Genomic DNA, 21,664 nt, shown 5'->3' with positions numbered 1-21,664 from the left:
AAATGGTGTGACAAAAGTTGTCAAAATATTTCTAGAACCAGTTTACTTTATGTTCCATCGGTATCACTTCTTTGGCCTCGGGATCTTAAGTCAAGGCTATGTTCCTACAGAAGAAGAACAATATGGCGGCATGAGTCGCCTTTATTCCTTTTTATATCTTTGACTTGAGGAATTGAAGACTTAAGTTGATGCCAGATCAAATTATTGCCCTTGGGTTTTCCAACATGCCAGATAATGGGACAGAGAGTTGACAAATAACAGTTTAGGATGGCCCAGTGTTGAACTAGGGGTCTTCATTGCCACAAGAGGAAATTATTCTGAGGTCCCAACTTCCATCTACATGAAACGTGCACATTAAATTGCATCATAAACTTGGCAGGACATGTTATCAATAATATCTAATAGGTTCTATGTAAATCAACCCATAAGAAATAGACCCTAGTGGCAAGTGATTGGCTCCAAAGTCAGCTCCAAATGGGTTTGTCTTCTGCTGGGTCATTGGGGTCCATTGTTGGATCAGATCCTAAGCCCATCAGGTGACCCACTGGTACTCTGGTGTAGTCCTATACAGTCCATACAGTACCCCTTGCTTAAGGGCAGTGTAAATACAGGACATCTTTCTATACGGACACCAAAACATCAAACATTAGATTGAGGAATCAGTCCAAACGTCCTATAAAAGATAGGGAAGGGTGAACAAACAAGTTCTGGACCCTTCTGTCCATAGATAGACCATGTGGTTAGATGAACCAGCATATTAAAGTGGAAGCCAATTGTGATTGTTTTTTCGTTGGAGCCCACCTGATACTCATGTAGAAATGAAACACTTTTATCATTAGTCATACCAGGACATTCTTATCTTTTATTATTTATTATGTGCAGGGTCTTGGACTGACAGATATCGATAGTTTTGTGAGCGATAAAGAAATGACGTTGAACAATATAAACTCCATTCATTTGACCCTGACGTGGTCCTGACCATGAGACCTTCGGACTGAATTTAAGTTCTGCTAATATCATCTTAAGTTTTGCATTTCCGTTTTGGTTCCGAGTCAGGATATTGCCATTGTATGGTGTCCTCAAATCTTTCAGAGCCAAAATCAATTACAAGAACGTCAATAAATGTCATTTTCTGGCTCAGATCACATGCCGAGTCAATGGGGAATGCAATATATCAGAGACGGAGAACATTGAGGGAGTGCAGGGGGAGCAATAAAATGGTTTCTACTGGGGACTAATGTAATAATAATGGGCATCGTAATATGGTCATTTTGCCTGAAAGCCAATTGAAGTTTTGCGCATTTGTATGAGCTTGTAGCATTTAAAGGAAACTCCTGCTGAGTCCTTATAGTAAGGGGGTTAGCTTTGCAAAAAATTAGTTTGACCTACATTGTGGAGAGAATGGACAAATTCATGAGAAATCTGGTCCCTGTTGCTTACATTTGCCTGTTTAGCAATGACGGCAATCAAAAGAGCAAAGGTGACCCACAAGTGAGGTTGTCGTCCACTGAACCTCATGAGCCCCGTTGTATCTGGGTACTTAGTTATTGTCAGAGCCATCAGAAGACCGAAATGAATTCTATAATGTGACCAACTTAACAAAATGCCAGTCCTGTCGGCAACCAAGTGGCTTTGTGGTTAGGGTGTCCTCCAGGTGCAGCCACTTCTCCATGGATGATCGTCATGATATCAGACTATTCTTGGATTGGTGGTGATCACAGCAGCCAACTCTTTTTTCGGGCGAACCCTTTAAGAATATTTTTCTGTCAATAATTGTTCCGCGAGACCGCATGGCTCCCAGAATGCCACCTGCCACAACAATTCTCCTTCCTGGCTTCCAATCTAATGACAAAGTGAACACTTTACAGAACTTGCTTGGTTTTATAGGATTATTGAATAATTCATAGTGTTTGACAATGGATTATAAAAGATAAGGAAATATTATTTGTAATCTCGCTGCGTGTATCATTAGTGTTTCCGTTTTCTTTCAATGTTATTGTTTCATAAGCTCGGCAATGTCTCTACTAATGTTTGCAGCATTTTCTGCAGCCCAAATCACTGTCCCTTCTTATTTGGAGTATGTGATTTTCTCTCATATCGATTCTGCTCAACGGCGTGAGGTTCCATTTGTTTGTAAAGGTAATGATGAATTTGCTCAGTCATGACGGGAATTGTCTTCGCAACAAAAATTGCAGGAGACCACATTACCATAAAGTCTTACTGAACGACATATTACATTACTAGGTTTCATTTCTTATATTTGTCAAGTCCTGCAGGACCCTTCTTGCCCTGGAGAATCTAAGGTTATGAATACCTAAGCACGTAATCCTAAAACAAGGAGACATATTGTACAATTGTCGAGGGAGAACCTCTGTATATAGAATAGGAAGATGAAGGCTAAACCAAGGCATAGAGTCTAAGGAACCTCTTAGTCTTCACTCTTCTTGACCCTATCAATGGTTCTCCACATGGCAGTCACTCTTCTTGACCCTATCAATGGTTCTCCACATGGCAGTCACTCTTCTTGACCCTATCAATGGTTCTCCACATGGCAGTCACTCTTCTTGACCCTATCAATGGTTCTCCACATGGCAGTCACTCTTCTTGACCCTATCAATGGTTCTCCACAAGGCAGTCACCAAACTTGTCTGTAAAGTGGTGGCACAGAAACACTGGAATGGGCTGAAGTTAAGGCAGATGACAAAGTCAACACCAGAAACTGGACTAGAAACAGAATCGAAACCCGGAGCAACCAGATATGGAATTGACAGACATGACCAGAGCAAGTTGTAGCCTGGATTCAGAAATGGAGCCGAATTTAAAACCAGGAGCAGAAAGAGGGACATGGCAGAAGTCAATATCACAAATCAGAAACATATTGAAAAATAATAATTGCCGACACTCAGAGAAAGATACACAGAAGTATGACAGGTCCACTCATCATCATGAAGTTCTGGTTGTGGTTGAAGACCTTTACAGTCACTAGGAGAGGACAGAAAGTTGGGAGTGTTAGTTTCACCTAATGATGAATCCATAAAGAATCGTCCCTACGTTTTAAAAAAAACTTACAGAAAAGTCCCAAAATTCCCATTGTCCAAACTCAAAAATTAAAGCAATGACAAATTTGTCTTTCCCATAATGAACTTTAATCATTTGCCGACTAGTTAATTTACAAAACTCAAGAGCCTCCAAAAATGCTGCAGTGTTTCTACAAGCTGATCGAGTCCCTGCCAGCTGCCAAGGGGTCAGCAAATAAGGTGGCCGACCTCAAGAACCCAAGAAACTGAAATGCCTAAGATATCACCATGTGGTGGTGACTAACATATCTGTGCTGATACCACAATCCCCCGTAGGCTTTACAACATGAATTTGCCTATAGATGGATCGGTGATCTTGCTCCATGACTCGATTTAACAGGAGAACAGAGATTACAGGATCCCTGCAGATGGAGCAGAACCAGACAACTGGGGTAGGTAAGGAGTAATTCTCCTACTTTATAATTTTTGATATTGGGGTCGTTCAGTTCAAAAATTTGATATGGAGCCCAGCAATTTCTAGCTGCGTCCCTGGTATTTGCTCTTACTCCAGCCTTGCCACCTCTTGAAGACCTTGAGACCAAACTGCATTCCGTACTAAGGTCTTTACTCCACTTTTTACATTGCAGAGGATTACATAGATTAATGGAGTATTGGTGGATAAGAGTCATGCTATTTTTGATTTGCAGGCCCTGGTGGATCTTCGATGAGCTCCATTGCGCTTCGCATACCTGTAATAATACAGTAAGCTCGCAGGGACGACGTCTAGATACCGAGGTCTGACCTGAATAAATAAATAAAGAGTCCAGTGACGTCAGACATAGGAGTTGGTGTTTTTTTTAAGCTACGTCTGCGAAAAATATCAAAATTTCATAGATTTTTTTTTTTTCCACAAATGAGAAACCAACTTTTTTGCAGCAGAATAAGAAATACTGAAGTCAAATATTTCAAAAATGAGGTGTGACTGGTTCTGTAAATATATTACTTCTATTAATGAGAAGGGGTTGTCTGGCTTAGAGAATACCATTTAATGTGCCCTCATGGTCAGAATGGCCCATCAGAGCACCAGAGCATTCTCCAGTGGCCCGAAAATGAGCAGAAGACAACCCCGTCTGGAGGAGACTTGGGAGCCAATGACTTGTACATGTTTTGTATCTCCTCTCGTGGTCACATGGAACCCCAGTCCCACACGGTGTGCCCTACTAGGGTATACTGAGCTACCAGGGAGGATATTTTGATCGGGGCCCTTCCATCTATAATCTAGACTCGAGAGGAGAGCCAAGTCTGGCTTTTTGCCCTGGTGGACCATTTCTTGGGACTTCCATTGATTTCGATGAGCTCCTTGACTTCTTTTATGGTAACTATTAATCACGGGGGGCTCCAAGTTGCAGGATACTTTATGATCAACTGATTTCAAGGACCCCAGTGTGGAGTGATTATCTAAAAATAAAAAATGACAACATATAAAAAGCAAAAACAAGATGTCACAGGGATGGTCACCCTGCTTTCTTAAAGCCCTGGATGCCACACGTGCATCATTATGGAGGATTGGTAGGAAAGCCGGGTGGTGACAACCCATTAAAAAACTTTATCAGCGGCCGTCTTGGTTGTCACCCAAACTAAGTAGAAGTTTCCTAAATTTGACCTAAGAGGACGACACAAGGATTTGTATTTACTGGTGATTTTTTATTTTATTTTAGGTCTCAGTAGTTCCGGGCACACTCCGCTGCTGCAGACGCCTGTTGTCCTTAATAAACAAAAACTTTGGGTATTCATTTGACAAAAGTACCGAGCGGCTGAAAGCTGTGAAATCCCTAGAACGAGTGACGTCAGCAACCAGCGGCGGGGAATAAAGGTAAAAATGCAGACGGCACTAGAAGCCAGGAGTCAGCTGAGCGACAGCCCTCTGTAGACGAGTGAAGTGACGGCGGGTGTGATACTGAGTGTGACTCGACCTACATCACGTCTGGCTTATTACAGTTCACATCAGGAAAACAACACAATTTGCCTCCCGCAGGAGCTGTTGCACTTTCCCAAATTTTATTTTATTTTTTTCATATTTAGACATGACCTCAATATTCCACCGAGCAATGCACAGAAGAGAGCCTGAGGACGAAAGTGACCTGTCAAGCGACGAAGAACCGCTTCTCCGGGCAGGTTCTCCCGATGGGAGCAGAATCAATGTAGGTATCAACTTTACTTATGACCTTCTTCACCAAGAGCAATTCCTGGAGGCTCCACAGGTGGCAGTCACAAATGCTTTATCTTGCCTATACCACTGTACATCCTGGTTCATGAGTATAATGCCAGAGCTGCAGTGTAGACTGACACGCAGGCAGAATGAGTGATTAAGAAATGGCAGTATAGATGAATGCAGCCAACTTTTCTTTTGACCTTCTTAAATATCGGTTATTGCAGTAGGCCCCATCAACTACAGATGCTGTATGATAAAAAATCAGAGGCTTCAGATTAGGATTAACGCTCACATGTTTGTGTCGGTCCACAATTTCATACATAGCAGCATTCTGTTGGTAATCAGGGTCTATTCCACCATAAAATTTCTGGTTCATGAATATAATTCCAGACCTGCAGTGAAGACTGACATACAGGAAAAAACATTACGGAAAAAAAAACACGGCGGCATTACTCAGTGCAGATGTATGTGCTATTAGAGTCTGTAGATGGTTCGGTCACAAGTCCCATGGGCACTGTAATTGGTGCCGTTAGTAAAAATGCAGCATCTGTTAGAGATAGAAATGTAAAATATAGAATATTCTAAAAAGTTTATACAAGAGGAAGACTCAGGGACTCAGATATACAGGAGACATTTTACTACAGTGGCAGATGTGGTGTTCTTGGCGGAATTCATCAGCTTTCGATTAGTTGCTATTCAGCTGTACAGATTCCAGATGTTAAAGGACTCAAAATTATTTACCAAAAAGCAAAAAAAAATATCTAAAAAAATAAAAAAATAAAAAATCATTCGTTTAGCGGAACTGAGAATAAAACATGGCCGGCCACTAAGTAGATGCATCAGTGACTCTGAGAAGTGAATTAGTAAAGATTCCGGGTAATTCCATCTGACAGTCGCAGTCTATGAAAAGCTTTAACCTTGTCGTTCTCATCAAGGATTAATCTACAATAAACCTAATTGTTACAATGTGTCATCAGGTCAGCGGTGGAAGAGACTTGGGCTTCCAGGCTGGACTGTAGCGGTGAGGCAGGCTCGTACAAAGGGGGGGGGGGCAAGAGGCTACTGACGAAAATAGGGGGATAAGGGGTAAGTGAGATCGGAGTTGTGGCTGTCACTTAAAAGAGTTTCCCAGAATTAGTACAAACACGACCACTTTCTTCCAAAAAAACAGCGCCACAACTATCCAAAAGTTATACGTGATGTTACGCTTTACATAGTTCCGTTTATTACAATGGAACAGAGCTGCAATACCAGACACAACCTATTGAGAGGTGTGGCGCTGTTTTTGGAAGACGGCAGCCATGTTGTAATCCTGTAGAACCCCTTTAAAGATGACCCGCCCGCTCTCCTGACTTGTCTGTTTTAGTAAATACTAAAATACTATATTCCTCATGAAATAATAAGGCTATGTTCACACGCTAAAGTAAAAACGGCTGTAAAATACGGAGCCTCTGATTTTCAGCTGTTTTTAAAGCATCAAACTTTTTTTATGCGTTTTTTTTTAGCCGTTTTTGGAGCGGTTTTTCTATTGACTCAAAGAAAAACGGCTCCAAAAACGGCTCAAGAAGTGGCATGCACTTCTTTTTACTGGACTTTTTTTTACACGCTGCGAAAAAAAATCTCCCGTCTTAACGAAATTCCATTTTTCCCATTGAAATCAATGGGCAGATGTTTGGACGCCTTCAGCTTCCGGTTTTTTTAGGCGTTTTTCGAGGCGTTTACGCCCCGGAAAATGGCTGAAAACACGGCGTGTGAACATAGCCTAATTCTGGAGCTTCTTTTCTTAGAACTATACATTGCGCCGTTTCTCAGTTATTCCTACTGGAGATAAAGGAATAAATTGACAACTGGGTGTTACCATTTCCCTTGTCAAGGGGGCGTGTCCCTGCACAGTCTCATTCTGTCAGCACTGATTGGACAGTGTCAGCTTGTGTAGGGGCACACCCTCAACTGGTAACACCCAATTGTCAATTGATTCATAAATTTCTATGAGGAATAACAGAGGAACAGCGCAACTAAGAAAAGAAGCTCTAGAATTGTTATCGTATGGGGAATACGATTATTTACTACAACGGACGTGTCAGGAGAGGGGACAGGTTCTCTTTAAAGGGATTGCTGCTGCCCTTTAGCTTTTATGACAGCGCCATTCTCATCCAGGCATTTCAGCTCGGTCCCTATTCAGGGCCGGAGAGATGCACCCCTTTATTCTCATGGTCGGTGGGGGTCCCCCACCAATCACACATCGCCAACAGTTATATGATCAATGTTAACATCAGAAAATCCCTAGTTATCTGTTGCTTCAGCCTAACACATGGGCGATTAGTGACAGGGGTGATTAACAGAGGGCATCAGCTGTCACTACTGGAGGGGGCACCTCCAGTACTGATGACCTGGGCACCTGGAGCTTGCAGCCCCGTTTCCACACTTGGTGCCACGCACAGGATAGAGTTGCCTTTGCTTAAAAGTGTCCCAATGATATCAATGTTATCTGGGCACTGTGTGATTGTATTTGGGCACTATAGGGGAGGGCACGGGGCACCAACCAACTTACGATCTGCCATGATAAGCGGCATTTTGTGTGGAATGGATAAATGGATGATTTTATGGATTTTCTTTTTGCTTCTTACAAAGAGCACCTTGGGAGCAAGCAAAATGTTTTTGTAAACTCCCTCCATTGACAAGAGGCCATTCAAAAACATTCTTCCTGAGGCCGGGTTCCCACGGGTCGGATACACTGCGTAAAAACTGTGCCCCTTCCCACCGCATTGTGGTGCGGTTCCTCAAACGGAATTTCGGCTGCGTAAAAAAGCGCTCATACTTACCACCTCCATCTTCTCTGCGCGCAGTCCGGCCTCCTACAATGACGTTGCAGGCCATGTAACGCTGAAGCCTGTGATTGGCTGCAGCAGTCACATGGGATGAAACGTCATCCCAGGAGTCCGGACTGCAGGAAGAAGGAGAGCGTTCTGGGCAAGTGTGATTTTTTTTTTTGGAGCTGTTATTTTTGCGGCGTAATCGCTGCGAAAGTCACAACACTTCGCTTTCTACCCGCAACAGAAATTCAACAAAAACGCCTCCTAAATTGACAGGTCAATTTATTAGCGTTGACGCTGCAGGTTTTTTCCGCAGCGTGGGCATGAGATTTTTTTCCGCACCGTTTACCCGCTCCGCACCGTTTACCCGGTGGAACCCGGCCTTATAGTCTAATGGGAGAAATTTGCGCACTGGAAGAAGCGTGATAAAATAAAAGTCCCCATTATCTCGCAATGCAGCGCTATTCTTCCCATCAAATCTGATAGAGTTTGCGATATTGCCTCAGACGCAAATGTGAACGCAGCCTAACAAAGATGTTCCCTCAAAATATGATTTTTCAGCTTTGCCTAAATAAGAGAGCAGCTGGAAGGAGTCCTGCCGAGCGATTAAGCCGTTTTTTTGTCTCGTCGGAATTGCGCAGCCCAGGGTTTTAATGTTATACATGTCTAAGACTAAAATGTTTTTGGAAACGAAGCAGCAGGTACTAATTGCCAGGACACCAAATACAAATGTCTCATGATTTGCTCTAAATTTACAGATATTTCAATGTAAATTACAGAATTAAAGGCACTTTTTTATGTTTGTTTTTTTTTTAAATAAAAACGTCTATCAGTGTGATTGGTGCAACTTTATAATTAGATTTTATTAAAAATTATTTTTACTTTTTTAGATACAGCTGCTTTGTATCCTGTATATAGAGTAGCTGTATGTAGTGCTATTCACTGAATCCGTCAGGTCAGCGGGACTGACGGGTTCAGTGTCAGCGGGTCCTGCGGGTTTCTGACAGTTCATAACTTGGATGTGATACTTACAGGTGAATCCTGCATGTCGACCCGCTGTTACAGAACCCGTTAGTCCCGCGGACCTGTCGGGAGCAGGATTTAGCGAAAGATACAGAATACAAAGCAGCTGTATCTCAAAAAGTTAAAATAATTTTTAATAATAACTATTTCGAAAGTTGCACCAATCACACTGATTTGTATTTTTAAAAAAATTGCATTTCAAAGGTTTACATAGACTTTAATGTAGAAATAAATAAATGTAATTCATAATAAGTGAATCAGTATGTCCAATATCATAAAGACTTCTATTAATAAGAGGAAAACCTCAGTCAGTGACAGCAATGAAGGTGACAACAGTGGCCTTGTTCCATGAAAAAGATTTGAGGATATTCAAAAATAAAAATGTCAGGCTTCGTTCACACCAGGGTTCTATTCTGACGTTCCGTCCGGAGCTTCCCGTCAGAACGGGACCCAGACTGAAACAAACGGAAACCATAGGTTTCTGTTTGCATCACCATTGATTCCGTCAAAACCACGAAACCCTCGCACAATGGAGATAAACGTAAACCATTGGCACCGGATCCGTCACCATTGAAATCAATGGTGATGGAAACGGAAACCTATGGTTTCTGTTTGTTTCAGTCAGGGTTCCGTTCTGATGGAAAGCCCCGACGGAACGTCCGAACGGAGCCCTGACGCAGATGTGAACGAAGCCTTACACATGATAGCTAAGTGAATAACAATGTAACTTTACTCAATATTATGCCTAACAAAGCAATACATAACCAGCGTGCTTCAGTGAATATCTTTATATACACGCCTAAAAGAAAAATAAGCAACGAAATATATAGAATTCCATAAAAAAGACAAACATACAAAAGTAAAGAAATACTCACTTTGCTTCGGGCCTTGGGGAAACTCTGCTGCGTGCACCAATACCCAAGGATATCTCAAGGAGAGTAGTGTGGTCTCTACACGTCACCTTCTTCTAGAGGGGCACCGACTTCTATACCCTTCATGCCCTCTTCACCACAGTTAGTACAGATTCTCTAAAAGACCCTTGTTCTCACCAAGGCCCCCTTATCAGCAGTATGTGTCCGTGTGTACCTGCATGCTTGATGTGAACTCCTACTCTTAGGAATGCATAACGTCCTTGTGCTATGGTCCCCGTTGGTTCATCTTTGCAAAAACATTAACCCGAAGTGGTAGAATTAACTAAATTAACTCCTTTCTTACAGGCCTCCACAAGAACATTGAGATCCAGAAGGGTCACTTCTATGGGCAGAGTCAGTTGCTTGCATAGATTACTCACTAGGGGTGTTATGGCAGGAAGGAGGGGAAGGGGACAAGTGAGCCCTAATCTACCCACCGCCCTGTCCCTGCCTACTTGCAACGACCCGCCCTAGGCGACGGGGTACAACTGGGCGGCGGTCCCTACGCTGACTAAGTGCAAGGGAATACAAACAGAGAACAAGCAAGGGAAGGGGCAGTAGCCCACGGAACACCGTGAGGAAACCAGAGTGGTGAACGAGCCAGTCAGGATCAGGATGTCACGAAGTATACGAACGCAGAGCAAGGAGCAGGAAGCAAGCCGGGGGCAGAGCGAAGCAGGATAAGCGGAAGCTGTAGCAAGGCTGAAGCAAGGCAGAAGCAGGCTGGAGCAAGGCTGTAGCAGGGCCAGGAAACCAGGAAGAATCACAAGCAATGAGGAAGAGAAAACGGCAGGTATAAATGGACAGGGGGCGGAGCTAACTCCGACTGACCAGGCCGCGATAGGCTCTCCCACTCCTGAGCCTGCCACCCTGATTGGTGGGAGCCGGAGTCAGTCTAAGAGGTCCGGCCTCAGGTGTCGATTGATTAATCCTGGGAGTATCCACAGACGTAGTGCCTGGCAGATCCTTTACAGTACCCCCCCTTTTATGAGGGGCCACCGGACCCTTACTAAGAGGACCTGGTTTAGTGGGGAAGAGAAGGTGGAACCTCCTGACCAATACCCCAGCGTGAACATCTCGAGCAGGTACCCAAGTCCTCTCCTCCGGCCCGTATCCTCTCCAATGGACCAGGTACTGGAGGGAACCCTGCATCATCCTACTGTCCACAATTTTGGCCACCTCGAATTCCACCCCCTAAGGGGTGAGAACGGGAACAGGAGGTTTCCTCGAGGGGGACCAGGACGGGGAGCAGCGTTTAAGGAGGGACGCATGAAAGACGTTGTGTATGTGAAAGGATGGGGGCAGCTCCAGACGGAAGGATACAGGGTTGAGGACTTCAATGACCTTATAAGGCCCAATAAATCGGGGAGCAAACTTCCTGGACGGGACCTTAAGACGCAAGTTCCTAGACGACAACCACACCAAATCCCCGACGACAAACCGGGGGTTAGCAGAACGTCTTCTATCAGCCTGAATCTTTTGTACGCTCTGGGACGCCTCTAGGTTCTTCTGAACCTGGGCCCAGACTGTGCACAGTTCCCGATGAACGTCCTCTACCTCGGGATTATTGGAACTACCAGGAGAAACGGAGGAGAACCGTGGATTAAACCCGAAATTACAGAAAAACGGGGAGACCCCTGACGAGTTACTGACCCGGTTATTAAGGGAAAATTCGGCGAGGGGAATGAATGAGACCACATCAAATTGACAGTCAGAGATGAAACACCTTAAATATTGTTCCAGGGATTGATTAGTCCTCTCCGTTTGGCCATTAGTTTCGGGATGGAAGGCGGAGGAGAAGGACAGATCAATCTCCAACTTTTTACAAAAGGCTCTCCAAAATAAAGAAACAAATTGTACCCCTCTGTCAGAAACGATATTGACTGGGACCCCATGGAGACGCAGAATGTGTTTAACAAACAAAGAAGCTAACGTCTTGGCGTTAGGTAGTTTCTTAAGGGGCACAAAGTGGCACATCTTGCTGAAGCGGTCTACTACCACCCACACCACCGACTTGCCTTGAGATGGAGGCAAATCGGTGATAAAATCCATGGAGATATAGGTCCAAGGTCTCTGGGGAATGGGCAAAGAACGTAGTAAGCCCGCAGGTCGGGACCTAGGGGTCTTGGACCTAGCACAAACCTCACAAGCGGCGACGTAAGCCCTAACGTCTTTAGGCAACCCAGGCCACCAATAGTTTCTGGTAATGAGGTGTTTGGTACCCAAGATGCCAGGATGACCAGATAGTGCAGAGTCATGGTTTTCCCTAAGTACCCTTAGCCGGTATTGCAGGGGGACAAACAGCTTGTTCCCAGGGAGGTTCCCGGGAGCTGAACCTTGATCAGCCGCAATGTCAGAGACTAAATCAGAATCAGTGGCAGAAACGATTATACCAGGGGGTAAAATACAAGCAGGATCCTTCTCCGAAGGAGAATTGGCCATGAAACTACGTGACAGTGCATCAGCCTTAATATTTTTGGACCCAGCCCTATAGGTAACCAAGAAGTTAAATCTGGTAAAAAATAGCGCCCATCGAGCTTGTCTCGGATTAAGCCTCCGGGCAGATTCTAGGAAAACCAGATTCTTGTGGTCAGTAAGGACCGTTACCTGGTGTCTGGCCCCCTCCAGGAAGTGACGACACTCTTCAAATGCCCATTTAATGGCTAAAAGTTCGCGGTTGCCAATATCATAGTTACTTTCCGTGGGCGAAAACTTCCTAGAGAAGTAAGCACAGGGGCGGAGATGGGTGAGGGACCTGGTACCCTGGGACAAGACGGCCCCCACTCCCACCTCGGACGCGTCAACCTCCACGATAAATGGCTCCCTTTGGTTGGGCTGAACCAGCACAGGGGCCGAGATAAAGCACTTCTTGAGGGTCTCAAAAGCCTGGACGGCCTCAGGAGGCCAGTGGAGGACATCAGCACCCTTGCGAGTGAGGTCCGTAAGAGGCTTAGCGACGACCGAGAAGTTGGCAATAAATCTCCTGTAATAGTTAGCGAACCCCAAAAAACACTGTAGCGCCTTCAGGGAGGCAGGTTGGACCCATTCCGCCACAGCCTGAACCTTGGCAGGGTCCATGCGGAATTCATGAGGAGTGAGGATTTGACCCAAAAATTGTATCTCCTGTACCCCAAACACACATTTTTCGGTTTTCGCAAACAGATTATTTTCCCGGAGGACTTGGAGCACCTTCCTGACATGCTCCACGTGGGAGGACCAGTCGTTGGAAAACACCAGTATGTCATCAAGGTACACTACAAGAAAATTTCCCAGGTAATCTCTCAGAATTTCATTAATAAAATTCTGGAAGACAGCAGGGGCATTACACAACCCAAAGGGCATGACCAGGTATTCGAAATGACCTTCAGGCGTGTTGAACGCAGTCTTCCACTCATCCCCCTCTTTGATGCGGATAAGGTTATACGCCCCCCGTAGATCAAACTTAGAGAACCATTGGGCCCCCTGAACCTGATTAAAAAGATCCGGAATCAAAGGAAGGGGATACTGGTTCCTTACTGTGACCTTATTCAAGTTACGATAGTCAATGCACGGCCTAAGACCACCATCCTTCTTCCCCACGAAGAAGAAGCCAGCACCTACAGGAGAAGTCGAGGGGCGAATGAAACCCTTGGCCAGGCATTCTTGGATATATTCCCTCATGGCTTCACGTTCAGGACATGAAAGATTAAATATCCTACCCTTAGGAAGCTTAGCACCTGGTACCAAATCGATGGCGCAATCGTAATCTCTATGAGGGGGCAACACCTCGGAGGCCTCCTTAGAGAAAACATCAGCGAAGTCCTGAACAAACTCCAGGTAGCGTGTTTACCTCCTCACGGGGAGAAATAGAGTTAACCGAAAGACATGACGTCAGGCATTCACTACCCCATTTGGTGAGATCCCCAGTATTCCAATCAAACGTGGGATTATGCAACTGCAACCAGGGAAGACCTAATACCAGATCGGACGATAATCCCTGCATCAACAGTACAGAGCACTGCTCCAAATGCATGGAGCCAACAAGGAGTTCAAAAACAGGAGTATGCTGAGTAAAATAACCATTAGCAAGAGGAGTGGAGTCGATACCCACTACCGGGACAGGATTAGGCAAATCAATAAAAGGCATTTTTAGAGACATAGCAAATTCCACAGACATGATATTAGCAGATGAGCCTGAATCCACGAAGGCACTGCCGGTGGCAGACCGGCCAGCAAACGAGACCTGAAAGGGAAGCAAAATCTTATTGCGGTTCATATTAACGGGAAATACCTGTGCGCCCAAGTGACCTCCCCGATGATCACTTAGGCGCGGAAGTTTTCCGTCTGCTTATTCTTGCGCCTGGGACAGGTGTTCAGTTGATGCTTGTCATCCCCACAATAGAAGCAGAGACCATTCTTCCTGCGGAACTCTCTGCGTTGTCGAGGGGACACGGAGGCCCCGAGTTGCATAGGTACCTCCGAGTCTTCCGTGCAAGAGCGAGGAGACGGGACCTCGGGGGGAATCGCAGGGAAGTCAGAGGGGAAAACACTGAAACGTTCAAGCTGTCGTTCCCTGAGACGTCGGTCAAGTCGTACTGCTAAGGCCATAACCTGGTCTAGGGAGTCAGAAGAGGGGTAGCTAACAAGCAGATCCTTCAGGGCGTTAGATAAGCCTACCCTAAACTGGCACCTTAGGGCAGGGTCATTCCACCGAGAAGCTACGCACCACTTTCTAAAGTCAGAACAGTATTCCTCAACAGGTCTCCTACCCTGACGTAAGGTCACCAGCTGACTCTCGGCTAAGGCAGTCCTGTCAGTCTCGTCGTAAATGAGTCCGAGGGCAGAGAAAAAACGATCAACGGAGGAAAGTTCAGGGGCGTCAGGAGCCAAGGAGAAGGCCCACTCTTGGGGCCCTTCCTGGAGTCGGGATATGATTCCCACCCGCTGGTTCTCGGAACCTGAGGAGTGAGGTTTTAGACGGAAGTAAAGTCTGCAACTCTCCCAAAAGGAGAGAAAAGTCTTACGGTCCCCTGAGAACCGATCAGGTAACTTGAGGTCAGGTTCTAGAGGTGAGGTGAGGGGTACTACTATGGCAGCGTCAGGCTGGTTGACCCTCTGAGCCAGGGCCTGGACCTGTAGGGAGAGGCCCTGCATCTGCTGGGTCAGGGTCTCAAGGGGGTCCATGATAGAGTAGAAGAAAGGGTAGACTAGGTAAGGGCTTGTGATTATGTTATGGCAGGAAGGAGGGGAAGGGGACAAGTGAGCCCTAATCTACCCACCGCCCTGTCCCTGCCTACTTGCAACGACCCGCCCTAGGCGACGGGGTACAACTGGGCGGCGGTCCCTACGCTGACTAAGTGCAAGGGAATACAAACAGAGAACAAGCAAGGGAAGGGGCAGTAGCCCACGGAACACCGTGAGGAAACCAGAGTGGTGAACGAGCCAGTCAGGATCAGGATGTCACGAAGTATACGAACGCAGAGCAAGGAGCAGGAAGCAAGCCGGGGGCAGAGCGAAGCAGTATAAGCGGAAGCTGTAGCAAGGCTGAAGCAAGGCAGAAGCAGGCTGGAGCAAGGCTGTAGCAGGGCCAGGAAACCAGGAAGAATCACAAGCAATGAGGAAGAGAAAACGGCAGGTATAAATGGACAGGGGGCGGAGCTAACTCCGACTGACCAGGCCGCGATAGGCTCTCCCACTCCTGAGCCTGCCACCCTGATTGGTGGGAGCCGGAGTCAGTCTAAGAGGTCCGGCCTCAGGTGTCGATTGATTAATCCTGGGAGTATCCACAGACGTAGTGCCTGGCAGATCCTTTACAAGGGGTCTGAAGGACTTAATGGAGAATTATAATTAGAAATACTTGTTTTTACCAGAATTTCCCGTAAAAATGAATACATTTGATAATATGACATTGCTCAAAATGTTGTGGTGGGATAGTCTAAGAGTTGCTTTGAAATAGGCTACTAGTGAATTCAGTTGAGTTGGATTGAGTTGGGTTAAGTTTAACTTAGTTGATTTGGCTTGAGTTGGGTGAGTCAGGTTGAATTGCATTGAGTTGGGATGGGCTAGGTTGCATTGCGTTGAGATGCTTAGTATTGAGTTTGGTTTAGTTGGATTGAGTTGGGTTCAGTCGAGTTTGGTTAAATTTACTTGTACTGAGTTGGGTGGAGCTGGATTGCATTGAGATGAGTTGGGTTGTGTAGAATTGAGTTGGGTTCAGTGGAATTTAGGTAGATCGAGTTGGGCTGATTTGGATGGAGTTGGGTGAGTCTGGTTAGATTAAATTGAGTCAGATTGAGTAGGATTGAGTTGGGTCAAGTTAGATTAAATTGGTTAGTGTCGGGTAAGGTTAAATTAAGTTGGGTAGAGAAAGATAATGTTGGGTTGAGTTGGATTTAATTGGGTTGAGTCGAGTTGGGGTAAATTGAGCTGGGTATAGCTAGATTAAATAGAGTTGAGTTGAGCTATCTTAAATTAAATTGGATTGAGTTGGGTTGAGCAATGTCCCTGACACAGTTAAGTTTACAATCTAATTTGAAAAAAAAACTACAATCTCACGAACATATACAATCAAAACCAGATTAATTTATACATTTCAGACTATGAAAGGAGGCCCAAAAGCAGAGATGGGCGAATCTGCAAAAATATCCTTTGCCAATCAAATTTCCTTATACAGAGATGAATTTCCCTCAAGTGACCACACTGTCTTATTGGGATTGTCATGCAGATCTCTGGTGCACTGTTATCAGGAATGGGGAAACAAACTATAATGTGTCTTAAAGGAAAACCAGGCTCCTTTTATCCCATTATTAGAAGGTGTTTTTGAAAGTGTGAGGTTATAACTGGTGGTTTGGGGTTATAACTGGTGATGTGGGGTTATAACTGGTGGTGTGGGGTTATAACTGGTGGTGTGGGGTTATAACTGGTAGCGTGAGGTTATAACTAGTGGTGTGGGGTTATAACTGGTGGTGTGGGCTTATAACTGGTGGTGTGGGCTTATAACTGGTGATGTGGGGTTATAACTGGTGGCTTTGGGTTATAACTGGTGGTGTGGAGTTATAACTGGTGGTGTGGGTTTATAACTGGTGGTGTGAGGTTATAACTGGTGGTGTGGGGTTATAACTGGTGGTGTGGGGTTATAACTGGTGTTTTGGGGTTATAACTGGTGGTGTGGGGTTATAACTGGTGGTGTGAGGTTATAACTGGTGGTGTGGAGTTATAACTGGTGGTGTGAGGTTATAACTGGTGGTGTGAGGTTATGACTGGTGGTGTTGGGGTTATAACTGGTGGTGAGGGGTTATAACTGGTGGTGTTGGGGTTATAACAGGTGGTGTGAGGTTATGACTGGTGGTGTTGGGGTTATAACTGGTGGTGTGGGGTTATAACTGGTGGTGTGAAGTTATAACAGGTGGTGTGGGGTTATAACTGGTGGTGTGGGGTTATAACTGGTGGTGTGTGGTTATAACTGGTGGTGTGAGGTTATGACTGGTGGTGTTGGGGTTATAACTGGTGGTGAGGGGTTATAACTGGTGGTGTTGGGGTTATAACAGGTGGTGTGAGGTTATGACTGGTGGTGTTGGGGTTATAACTGGTGGTGTGGGGTTATAACTGGTTGTGTGAGGTTATGACTGGTGGTGTTGGGGTTATAACTGGTGGTGAGGGGTTATAACTGGTGGTGTTGGGGTTATAACAGGTGGTGTGAGGTTATGACTGGTGGTGTTGGGGTTATAACTGGTGGTGTGGGGTTATAACTGGTGGTGTGAAGTTATAACAGGTGGTGTGGGGTTATAACTGGTGGTGTGCAGTTATAACTGGTAGTGTGGAGTTATAACTGGTGGTGTGGGGGTTATAACTGGTGGTGTGAGGTTATAACTAGTGGCATGTGGTTATAACTGGTGGTTTGGGGTTATAACTGGTGGTGTGAGGTTATAACTGGTGGTGTGGGGTTATAACTGGTGGTGTGGGGTTATAACTGGTGTTGTGGGGTTATAACTGGTGGTGTGGGGTTATTACTGGTGGTGTGGGGTTATAACTGGTAGTGTGGGGTTATAACTGGTGGTGTGGGGTTATAACTGGTGGTGTGGGGTTATAACTGGTGGTGTGGGGTTATAACTGGTGGTGTGAGGCTATAACTGGTGGTGTGGGGTTATAACTGGTGGTGTGGGGCTATAACTGGTAGTGTGGGGTTATAACTGGTGGTGTGGGGTTATAACTGGTGGTGTGGGGCTATAACTTGTGGTGTGGGGTTATAACTGGTGGTGTGGGGCTATAACTGGTGGTGTGGGGTTATAACTGGTGGTGGGCATTGTGTATAAATATGATCTGATCCTAGTTTCAAATTTTGTGGTAAATTACTAGTTATAAGTCAATATGCTGTATTCATATCCTTTGTCATGACTTCAGGTCACTCAAAGACTCCTTGCAAAGTCCGTAAAGCTCCACAAAGTATCCAGTCTACATTCTCTTAGCAGTACATAAAGTGTAATATACATTTAGGTAATCACTCCAGTGCACATTAGTGTTTTTTCCCCTTTGGCAAGCTTACATTAAACAAAGAACAGATTGTAGTTTCATTTATTGGTATATAAATATTTCAGCCCTAGGCCACTTTCCATCATATCATCCAAGACACAGTTCATTGAATATGAGAGACCGCCTGAGGTCTTGTGCCAGGAACGTAAATACATTATTAACATCAAAACAACAACAGGCATTTCCTGTAATACATCACACTGGACCGTGCAACCAGAGAATTATAGAAACATTTGTTTAGGGCACCAACAGTTACTATTTCCCTGATCAAATCTGCCTGATTGCAGGCCGGTGACTGTTGCAATACTGGTATTTTAAGAAGTTGAGAGCATACTGTATAAATATCAAATTTCGCTAAATGTGCAATACTACTTATGACCACTGGTGGCAGTGCAAAGCCTTTCTATTCAATCCAAGTACAGTACTAGTTATTTGTTCTCGGCAGTCTATTCTAGGGCAGAATTCATACATACCCTCTTTCTGTGTAAACTAGTCTAATCATTTCTTACATATGCCAGGCTGGTTTATAAGCAGAAGCTGAAGGAAATAATGCAGTATAAGCATCTAAAGTGGAATAGAAGTTAATGCCTCTGTTCTGTCCTTTTTTTTGGATGGGGTTGAAACAATGGCAAACGACAATGATGTTAAGGATGTGATTGAGATCTATGGACACGATATCTAAGCAGGACATTCAGGTGCCTCTTTTATGGTGGGTCAATAATGTCGACTTCAGGGCGACTGCAATAAAATACTAGAGATGCCTAGTTCACGGGTGCGATTCTGGGGAACCTCTGTTCCCATTTGTACCTCCAAGAAGCTTTTGGTAGGGGTTGGTATGACATCCTATAACTCTATATTATGGGTGAGATTTGTTGAATACTTTGTCTCCTTCCATGCAAAGTATTTATGAGGTTGAAATCATTTGCTAAAACTACCGTAAAAGGTGCAGCACTTTCTGCGGTCTTCTAGGGTACCTTATTATTATTATTATTATTATTATTATTATTATTATTATTATTATTATTTATTTATTTTTTATATTTATGTATTTAGCATTTATTTTTTTTATTGTTTTTTATTAGTAGTATTATTTATTATTATTATTATTATTATTATTATTATTATTTTATTGCTATTATTATTTCTTAGTAGTAGTAATATTTTTTTATTATTTTATTGCTATTATTATTTTATTATTGTTTTGTTTATTATATGTCTTATAATTAATTATTATAATTTTTTTATTAGTATATGTAGTAGTAATAGAAGTAGTAGTAGCAGTATAAGTAGTAGTATTTTATTTATTTATTTATTTATTTATTTATTCATACATTATTATTATCCTTTTATCATTTTTTTATTACTACTATGTTACTCATTTTGATTTTATTAATTTTTCATACATTTTTATTTTATTTATATTACTATTAATACCCGTTATGCTGGGCCACTTAAAAACGCAGACATTCTGAGCCGACATTGGTTTGCAGAATTTTTTTGTAATAATATTGCCACTTTTATGCTTTCCGTTGCTTTGAAAATCTTCACAGAAACATGAATTTTATATTAATATAATATTTATATATTATAATATTACTAATCCTCCAAGTCATTGTAAATGTAAAAGATTACTTACCCGTCCCAATCTTCATTATTGTATGGAATGGGAATCTATGTAACCAGATAATAATTTATGATACATCGGTGGTAATTGTTACCCCCGCCCCCCACCCCCCCCCCCCCACCTGTGAGATTCAATATATGGATTTTCCACTGAAATCTATTTTAGTAAATATCACGGGAATCACATTATATACAAGTTTTGCATTTTCATAAAGATTTCAGTATCCATAAAAAGGAGACGACTGCAGATTACATCTCTGGCCCCATTGATACAAGGAGAAGGGACATAGAACATTATACATAATGATGGCAATCACTTAGGATCTGGAGCCAATTCTAATACGTATTTATGAGGCAGACGTCTGTAATAACAATGCTGTCACATTATTATTATGTCACATTGTCTGTGACTTCTTCTTTACAGAGTGACATCCAAGCAAATCACCTACAGGAGCTTAAAATGTAAATTCTATCTTAGAACAATGTATTATGTGGTGACATGGAATAGATTTCATATGTGTGATAATTTAAAGGGATTGCCCAAGGTTATAAAATAAAAGGGTCTGATTTTTTATTTTCCAGAAATAACTCGTGTCCATGGGTTGTGCCCGTTTTACAGCTCAGCTCCATTTACTAGAATTGGAATGAGCTGCAATTCCCGATGCAGCCCATGGATAAGAGTGGCGCTATTTCTGGAGAAAAAAAAAACCTGATATAATCCTGGACAACATCTATGAACCCAAACCACAGATTAAGGCCTCATTTACACAAGCGAGTGTGTTTTGCGCATGCAAAAAAACGCAGCGTTTTGCGTGCGCAAAAGGCACTTGACAGCTCCGTGTGTCATCAGTGTATGATGCGCGGCTGCGTGATTTTCGCGCAGCCGCCATCATAGAGATGAGGCTAGTCGACGTCAGTCACTGTCCAGGGTGCTGAAAGAGTTAACTGATCGGCAGTAACTCTTTCAGCACCCTCGACAGTGAATTCCGATCACAATATACAGCAACCTGTGAATAAAAAAAAGACGTTCATACTTACCAAGAACTTCCTGCTTCCTCCAGTCCGGTCTCCCGGCCGTTGCCTTGGTGACGCGTCCCTCTCTTGACATCCAGCCCCACCTCCCTGGATGACGCGGCAGTCCATGTGACCGCTGCAGCCTGTGATTTGCCTGTGATTGGCTGCAGCCTGTGCTTGGCCTGTGATTGGCTGCAGCTGTCACTTGGACTGAATTGTCATCCCGGGAGGTCAGACTGGAGGAAGAAGCCGGGAGTTATCGGTAAGTCAGAACTTCTTTTTTTTTTTACACGTTCATGTATATTGTGATCGGAAGTCACTGTCCAGGGTGCTGAATCAGTTTAACTCTTTCAGCACCCTGGACAGTGACTGTCTCCTGACGTCGCGTACCGGAACATTTTTTGCCGGGTTCGGTCAAAACGAGTTCGGCCGAACCCGGTGAAGTTCGGTTCGGTTGTCCGGGTTCGCTCATCTCTAAGACACTCCGTTTGGATGTTTGTAAACAGAAAAGCACGTGGTGCTTTTCTGTTTACATTCAGAGTT

The 21,664-nt window shown here is 44.0% G+C and overlaps 1 protein-coding gene across 1 annotated transcript in view; it reads left to right on the top strand.

The window, feature by feature from the left end:
* The first annotated feature begins 5,101 nt into the window (after positions 1–5,101).
* The window catches only part of LOC142660486 (ninjurin-1-like), a 50,414-nt gene continuing 33,851 nt past the window's right edge, over positions 5,102–21,664 (top strand). The window contains exon 1 of the mRNA XM_075837103.1: positions 5,102–5,218. Coding sequence (XP_075693218.1) covers positions 5,102–5,218 — 117 coding nt within the window. The remainder of the gene's footprint in view (positions 5,219–21,664) is intronic.

The sequence above is a fragment of the Rhinoderma darwinii genome, chromosome 9, assembly GCF_050947455.1.
Source record: "Rhinoderma darwinii isolate aRhiDar2 chromosome 9, aRhiDar2.hap1, whole genome shotgun sequence".
In the NCBI taxonomy this organism is placed as follows: Eukaryota; Metazoa; Chordata; class Amphibia; order Anura; family Rhinodermatidae; genus Rhinoderma; species Rhinoderma darwinii.
The sequence above is the reverse complement of the archived record's forward strand: the minus strand, read 5'-3'. Positions and strand labels throughout refer to the sequence as shown.